We start from the raw sequence: 8,498 nt of genomic DNA on the forward strand, positions 1-8,498 counted from the left end.
CGACCTTGATTAGACGTATGTATGAGTAGACCTGTCAAAATAGGTCATAAACTCATTTCTTAGAGCATACATGATGGGATTTGACCAAAAAAAAAAAAAAACACATATATAATGGGCCGAGTTGTTAAATGAGTTATAAATTCATTTCTTAACCCGTATATAATAGGTAGAATTTTTAAAATAGGTTAGTTATATTTAATAAATGGGTCATGTATATAATTAAATATAATATGAGTGTTAAATCGATCATAAATGAGTTTATAACTTAATTAGACACAACTCACTTCTATGACTTTTTTTTCATTCTCTTTTGCCTTCACTTGATCTTGTGCTCATTCAATCTACATTCTCACCTCAATTTGGGTATGCATTTTCCTAGATTGAATTAAATGTGAACTTGTTCTAGGAATACAACTCAAATAGGATATGAGTCACTAGATTTGCATTCCAATAAATGAGTTATAAACTGGTTAAATGAGTCATTTTTTGGGGTCAGACCATTTATGAGTCGACCAAAATCCGACATGACCCACCTATTTGACGGGTTTATATGAGGAAACATTTCAAGATATCGAGTGCATTAAGGGGCGAAAGAAACCCATAAGCAAAGAAAAAGTCAAGCAATTTAGAAAAACGTCTAATCAGCTCGTCTCTACTGTACTGCATAAATAGTGTACCACATCAAGAAAGCAATAAAAATAAGAAAAAAATTCAAATAATTGTCCGAAAGGTTGTCATTTTCTTAAATAAGGATATGAAGTGGAGTATGTATTAAATAAGGACTTGAAGTGCGCTAATTGTTTTAAAGAAGGATCTGACCAATGACATTTTCGTCATTTGCTTTTTTTTTTTTTTTTTTTTTTTCCTTTTTCTTTCTTTTTCCTTTTTCTTTTTCCCTTCTCGCCAGCAGCTGGCCTGCGACAGTCGATGGGCCGGTGAGGATAGCCCTCATCTCTCTCGGGTGAGGATCGTTCTTCGCTCGCCCTGGCGAGGTTAGTGAGGGCTTGCCTGATGCTTGAGAAAATGAAGACCTTTGTTTGAAACTTTTCTTAAAATAATGGACGGATCATTCCTAACATTTACCCGAGATCAACGAATCTCATTCTAGGCATTTTCTTTGGTGCGGTGGTTTTGGGTCCATAAAATTTTCGATGCGGCAGCGTGCAGGTTAGAATGGCGTAGAAAAGTTGTGGCCCAGTACAAATGGGTCATAATGGGTGACGATGAGCGGACTCGATTTCAAGCTTAGTAAGTGCAGAGTGCATCTACAAACCCTAGATTGAAGCTGGATTTCCTAGTTCGGAAAATCAATCTGTTTTAGGTTGATTTCAGATTATCCATATAATCTTAAGTGCCATGCCTTTAGGTTTTTCATTCGTAATCCATTAAACCGACTAGCTTGTTTTTTAATCTGTTCACAAGAATGGCGAGCACATAATTGGTCGTCAACAAGTATTGCCAATAGTTGGGTAACGGAGGGCGTTGCGATGAACAGATACGGACAATAGGATTGATTCATAGTATGGTAGAATGCACCGATTGCACAATGTTACATCTAATTAGTCACTCAATATAAGAAAGATTTAACCACAGACTCAGATGAAATCTAATTTACCGCATTATCAACGAGTGTGCTTCTTTGTCTAAAATACTAAATAATCGAGATGAGCCAGTTGAGTTATGGCACGGTGGCATGTAAGCCGGAGGAGGGCGGAGGCTCGTTGCGGGCGTGCCTCCGTTCTTCACTATGAACACTGTGTCCATGCCCCACGTCAAGTGCCGGTCCAAATGACAGTGCATGTACCATACACCTGTTTATATGACATTTAAAACAAGCGTCGTGAGTGCGGTGTGCAAAAGTTTAGTATATGTATGAAACGGAAAATGCACAAACTTTGAAGAACAACCAATGCGATTTTTACCTGGATTGTCCGCTGTAAATCTGATAGCTGCCCATCCGCCCTTCGGCACGGGGACCGTGTTTAGATATGGAGGGTCGACTAAATTGTATTGCTGAGGGTCAGTATCGACGTCGAAGTCGCCGATGCCGGTGCCGACGACGTAAAAAGCGTACCCGTGCAAGTGCATAGGATGAGTCTCCGCCCCGTCGATGATGTTTGTCCCCTGGAACACAATCTCAATCGTCTCGTTGAAATCGAACACCTTCACGACCGTCCCTTTCGTTGGTACTGAAATGTTCAGCGATAGATCGTCACCCGTGAAGTTGTATAAAATCCCGGGAAAGTCCGGGAAATTCGTGCTGTAAATATCACTGATGTTCCTGCAAGATGAACATACCATTAATTGACGTATCCTTTTGGTAGATTTACATATATGTTTATATATACATATATATACCGCGTGTCAAATGGAAATTAAATTACCTATAATAAGCTTGTAGTATATCAATTGAGGGGTTGACCCAGCTGTAATTGTTCATGCTTGAAGCCAACCTATCCCCATAAATTCCTCCGCATGAGCTATTTGGGCAAATCAGCACACCCATGGATACCAACACGAACATGCGCGTCGTCACATTCTGTGGCACGTTCACGGGGTGTTCCTCCGACGCCAGGCTCCGGAGGCGGTCCGTGAACGTCAGGGCCGCGGCGTTGTCCTTGTATGATGGTAGAGTCGACGGGAATGGGATCGCTTCGGGAGCGCTGTAGTTGCCTCGGTACTGCAGAATCGCCGTCGCGTTGCTATGATCGTAATTGGTGACGTCGAGACGGTCGCTGGAGTACTGTCGCGCGGCCATGTAGTAGTAGCTGAGGGACTGGTTCGCGGTGACCAAAACGTCCATCGTTTGGCCCGGAGTCATCATGATATAGGCGGTGTCTATCGGTTTGAGGTAGGCCCCGTCCATGCCGACCACGGTAAGGTTGTGCCCGGCAATCGAGAAGAAGAGTTCCGCATTGAGAACCGCATTAACCATACGTAGTAGATACGTCTTCCCATAATCGACGAGCACGCGATATGTTGTCTCTGTGACATAGTTATATGTAAAAATCATAGCCGACATAACAAAGAGTTTTGGGCTTGAAAGTTAATTGATAAAATTATCTAAAAAATCCTAAACCCATCGGATTTTTATCAGTTCAGTCCAAAACTTTTAATTTTTGCTAGTTGAGTCATAAACCTTTTTACTTTTTGTCAATTGAGTCCATCTAGCCAATATTAGCTAGAAATACTAACGTGGATGCCGACTATCTTACATTGTATGGTCATCACTAACGTGCGTAATTTTTAATAATTTTTTTAAAAGCATTATGTTTTTTTTTTTTTATGTTTTTTCTATTTTCTTTGTTTGCTATGTTTCTTTCTTCATTTTTTTTCCTTTTTCCCTCTGCCGGTTGTTGGTCATCACTAAGGCCCAGCGACTGGCTAGAGGTAGAAGGGAAGAAAAAAACAGAAAGAAAGAAAAATAACAAAAAGAAAAAGAAATGAATGAATAAATAAATAAATAAAATTCGAGAAAACATTAATATATTATTAAAAACAACGCCATGTAAGATGAGTGACGTCTATCTCAGCGATTTCTTATTAAAATTGAACTGATAGACTCAATTGGCAAAACATAAAAATGTTTAGGATTTAACCGACAAAATTAAAGGACTTATGGCTGAGTTAACAAAAATGCAATAGATTTTAGGAATTTTTGGACAATTTGTTCAAATCTAATACCAGCACAATTACTTGTTAAAGTTTACATTTAAGAGAGGATTAAGATATTGTTTAGCTTAAATAACTCGGTTAATTCAAATTTTTACCGTTAGAGCACGCGCACGCATCACCCGGTTCACCGTTGATCGTATAGGCATCAGACCGAGGCGTGTCTGAGCCAGTATCAAGTGCTAACTCCAGCAATGCCCTCATGCTTTCCTTGTACCAACAAGCTGCGATTCGATCACAAATTTACATCAACAATTGCAAATCTCGATTTAAGGATTAAGAACGAGCGACAGCGAATCGAGCAACTTTGTAATGTGTAAGGTAACTTCCGAGCAGATGGATACGAATTCAACAAAGTTGAAAGACCAAATCAGACGTACCATTCCGGGGAAGGTTCGGGACTATTGAGACTTTTCTTCTACGTACTCTATTCTATGGTGTCGTCCACCAGCTATTGCTTTCAGAGAAAGCACGTGCAATTGACCTCATAGTTAGTGTCACTTATTATTCATACAAAATGAATAATTAAAAAAATATTTTTCTAAAATTGATTGTTCATATCGCTTGCGTATATTATTGAATGATAAAAATCGACAATAATTTATGACTTTTTTTTTTTGTGGAGCTCTTATATATAGTCATGAATGCCGACATGAGTCTGCCTAACTCTTCCAATTCATAAACTTGTTTTATTATTATCACGCCAACCGAGAACTCATCTAATAACGACTTTGGCAAATCTATTTATTCTCTTTATATGTTGACTCTTATGCCACTTTCCATGCATAAAAAAAAGAAAAAGAAAATAGTCACCGGCTTCATTTATTTCATGAAAAATGAATAATTTAAAAAATATTTTTCTAAAACTGATTGTTCGTATTGCTTGCGTATTTTTAATGATAAAAATCAACAATAATTTATGACTATGTTTTTTTTTTTGTGGATGATGAATTTTTTTTTGTTCATTCTTTTTTTTTTTTAGCGATGCAAGCTACTATTTTTAGGAAATGTTTTAAATCCTTCATTTTTCGTGCAACAAACGGACCCGAAGGGACGGATCTTTTCAAATGACTATCATGAGTTCATAAATGGGTGGGTCCATATCCAAATATACATACCAAACACGAGGACTTCCTCGCCATCGGGATTCGGATAAGGATAAGTGGTTCCTTCGATTGGTAGAATGACTATTGCGCCGTGGACGGTTGCACGTGTCCACTCGCTGTGAGCATGCCACCACAGGGTTCCTTCTTCGTTTGTGAACTGGACCTCGTAAGTGAAATTTGTTCCCGGGGCGATTGGACATTGCGTGATGAACTCGGGGCCATCCGACCATGAATTTCCAGGCTGTTTGACGCCGTGCCTTCATGAATGGAAACGGATTCAGTTAAACTAACGTCCGAATTTGAAAAATCGAGGGATAGTATGTGACATCGACTATTTATAGTGCGATGGAGCTTTCCCACGATAAGTTAATGAATTTCAGCCATTCTCTAAGACCGCCACTATGTTTGAGATTTTGCTATGGTTCTCTCGATTAATAACTAACATTGTCCAACACAAAATTGAGCACAATTGCAAAAAGTTCCTATTTAATGTCAAAGGATCTTATCTGATTTAAATGTTGAGAATATAAATTTATAATGTGATATTTTGAGATTTCCTTATGTCTAAGGCGTTCGGTAACAAGCACTTAAAGTGAAAAAAAAAAAATTTGCTAATACAAACACAGCAGTCAAACTTCAACGCTCCACCACACAAAGGGTACCCTCACAAAACTAAACTTTTCTTCGCCCCCCAACATCTCAATAAAACGGTGTCGTTTTTCCCCAAAAGAGAAAGAGCGTGTAACAGTAACAATTAAGGAATAATGCCATTCAAAGCTTACGTGAAATTAAGTTGATTATGAGGAAAAAGGAGTTGATTATCAGCTTTACCAATGGAGGGTGACGCCGTAGTAACCGTGGTTGTGAACGTTGACGAACACCGTGTCTCCTTTATGGACCCTCATCTCCGGCCCCGGGAAGCTGCCGTTCACCGTCAACACGCTCTTCGTCACGCACAGCTTCGTGAAATTTTGCTCCTTCAGCTGCATTGCACGCCAACGATATCAGTTATGTAGTTCAAGCTTCAGCACAAGTGTGAAACGTGAGAAAGAAAAAAAGGAAAAGATACAAAGAAAGAATTCTAGATGCGTGTTGTTCTATGTCTTCGACCTGTTTGTGGATTGATCGATTGGCCGGGCAATGAAGAACACGATTCGACTTTTAGCCTCTTTGATATTTTGCTAATTTTAGAGGAAACCGATGCCTTGCATAAATTCACTTATTGGGAAAACCATTTAGAGAAAGCCAAGCTATTCGCCCTCTTTGACATGTGTAGATACACGCAGAGAGACACGGGCGAGGAGTTGAGCTCACGCCTCTAACTTGTCAAAGGGGTCGAGGAGGCCTCGCGCCGCAAGCGCACCAGCATCCCACTCCGCAACCAAAAAAAAAAAGAAAAAAAGAAGAAGATTGAGTGTAATGTACTCACAACAAAGTCGTAGAAGTGGATGCTGCCTTGAGCCAAGGGAAGGAGCACCACATTGAGCGCAAGAAGACAACGAAACATTCGGGATTGGAACAGGTCCATGTCCTGAAATGAATAAGGTTTTGTACTTCGCACCCTTTTTGTGAATCCCGAGTTTCTCGCAATGCAAAGCTCTCGATCACTCCACTGAGTAGGCTCTTACTACGATCAACCACAATTACTAGCTTATTTAAAGGCATTTCGGGCCGGCATCGAAAAGGATTCCGATCTACGTAATATGTGAGAAATTGTTGACGGGGGCTCTCAGCTTACTTTCAAACCATCCACCTCGTGGTAAACCCAAGTGTTTCGGTGTGTGCGTTTGGGTTGTGTGCCCTTTTATGCGGGGACTGATAGTTGGTGGTCGTTGGTCGTCCAAGGAAAAGCATCGTCTCAAGCACTAATCATTCTCTTCATTGTTCGTCTTTGCTCACCTTTCTTTGATAGACATCGACGCTTGCGAAGAGCGGGCATCTCGTGTTTATTCCAACTCATTCAAATCCCACCTACTTATCTATTCAAATCGTTATAGTGTCCGGTATATTATGTCGCGTACGCCCATTGGTCCGTCCCCCATCCACGACAAGTGCACAAACGCCCGAAAGCCTGACGCAGAGAGATTCAAAGATGGAGTCCAAAAACCCCGACGAACGCTTGTCGCGATTAGCCTCCACAGATTTAAGTAATAATCGAATGAGTGCATAACTTCTTGCCGTGGATCGGGAACCTTTGGAAAGCTAGGTGATGCTAATTAGGATTTTTGTCGTGAAGCTCCGGCGAGACAGGTTATTCCTCTCAGTCTTTGTTTGGTAAACAAGTGGATACGATTCCCCGGCCCAGCAAAAGGACACATGCATACGTTTCCTTGGATGTGGACAACAAAGAAGTTCGAACTTAGGTCGTTGTCATGGATTCATTATCGAAGAAAACAATGGCATGTTGAAATTCTGAGGTAGCAAACTTTTCCCTCCTTGTGAATTGTCTTTCCTCAATGTCTTTGGGAGACTAGCTTTGGTTGATCTCCAAGTATAACTATTTTTTTTTGGCCTTGTTCGTACTGAAAATGAGGGTCAGTTTAGACATGTCATAGAGATCATGCGACGTAGAGCGCAAGGAAGTGGGGAAAGTTGTTCAACAAGTTCTACACATATTGAACATTTATCAATTCGGTCCTAAACTTTTTATTTTATTTTACCAATTGAGTTATAAACCTTTTTTACCTTTTGCCAATTAAGTCCATCCAGCTAATTTGATCGAAAATTGTTGATGTCGGGCATCTTATGTGACACGGCCACTACTGACATGGATAATTTTTAATAAATTTTTAATATTTTTTGAATTTATTTATTTATTTTTTCTTTTCTTCTTTACATTTTCTTTACTGCGGCCGGCGAGGGCCACAATACCCTTCCCGACCGTGGGCGAAGCCATCGTAGCCACATGTGAGTCTAGGCGAGGCCGGACGAGGGCATCACGGCCCACATCTAGTGTCCGGTGAGGCTCGACGACCTTTGCAGGCCACTTTAAGAAAGAAAAGAAAATAAAAGAAAAAGAAAAAAAAGTTAACAAAAAATTCGAAAAAATTAAAGTGTTATTAAAAATTATCTACATTAGCGTTGGATGTGTCATGTAGGAGATTGATATCTACATCAATGATTTTCCGTAAAAATTGGGTGGATTGATTCAATTAGCAAAACATAAAAAAATTTAGGACTCAATTGACAAAATTTAAAGGTTTAGGATTGAATTGGCAAAGGTGCAATATGTTTAAGATTTTTTGGACAATTTTTCCACATGAGATGCTAAGGAGACCATTGTTCAGGTCTTGGATTAAACGAACTTAGAGAGACTAAAAGAACAATGCTATCGCGATAGATATGACACGCGAAAATTACTAAAAAAAAGTCATAAAACCATTGTACTTGTGCCAATTCGATCCTAAACCTGTTAATTTTGTCAATTGAGTCATAAATCTTTTGACAATTTGTCAATCTAGTCATTCCAACCAATTTTGGCATGACCAGCGTTGACATTGACAAATTTTTTTTTATTTCTTTTTAATTTTAATTTTTCTTTCTTTCATTTCTTTTTTTTCTAAGTCCGGGCACTAACCAAAGATTGTGAAGCCCTCGCCTAGATATGGCAAGGGCTTCGTGACTCTCTCCCCAATGACCAACAAGGGTCATCTGCCCTTGCCTGTGTTTGATGAGGGTGGGGTGGGCACCCTGGTTGGATCTAGTAGAGAAAAAAGAAAG

The 8,498-nt window shown here is 39.8% G+C and overlaps 1 protein-coding gene across 1 annotated transcript; it reads right to left on the minus strand.

The window, feature by feature from the left end:
• Window positions 1-1,583: 1,583 nt before the first annotated feature.
• On the minus strand, window positions 1,584-6,328 carry LOC115737173 (laccase-15-like). Its single transcript, XM_048275131.1, has 7 exons — window positions 6,208-6,328; window positions 5,610-5,761; window positions 4,791-5,035; window positions 3,771-3,896; window positions 2,385-2,985; window positions 1,923-2,281; window positions 1,584-1,811 (listed from the first exon to the last, which is right to left on the minus strand). The coding sequence occupies exons 1-7, from the start codon at window positions 6,304-6,306 to the stop codon at window positions 1,612-1,614; spliced, it is 1,782 nt and encodes a 593-aa protein (XP_048131088.1). The 5' UTR covers window positions 6,307-6,328; the 3' UTR covers window positions 1,584-1,611.
• Window positions 6,329-8,498: the final 2,170 nt, after the last annotated feature.

The sequence above is a fragment of the Rhodamnia argentea genome, chromosome 2, assembly GCF_020921035.1.
Source record: "Rhodamnia argentea isolate NSW1041297 chromosome 2, ASM2092103v1, whole genome shotgun sequence".
NCBI classification, from domain to species: Eukaryota; Viridiplantae; Streptophyta; class Magnoliopsida; order Myrtales; family Myrtaceae; genus Rhodamnia; species Rhodamnia argentea.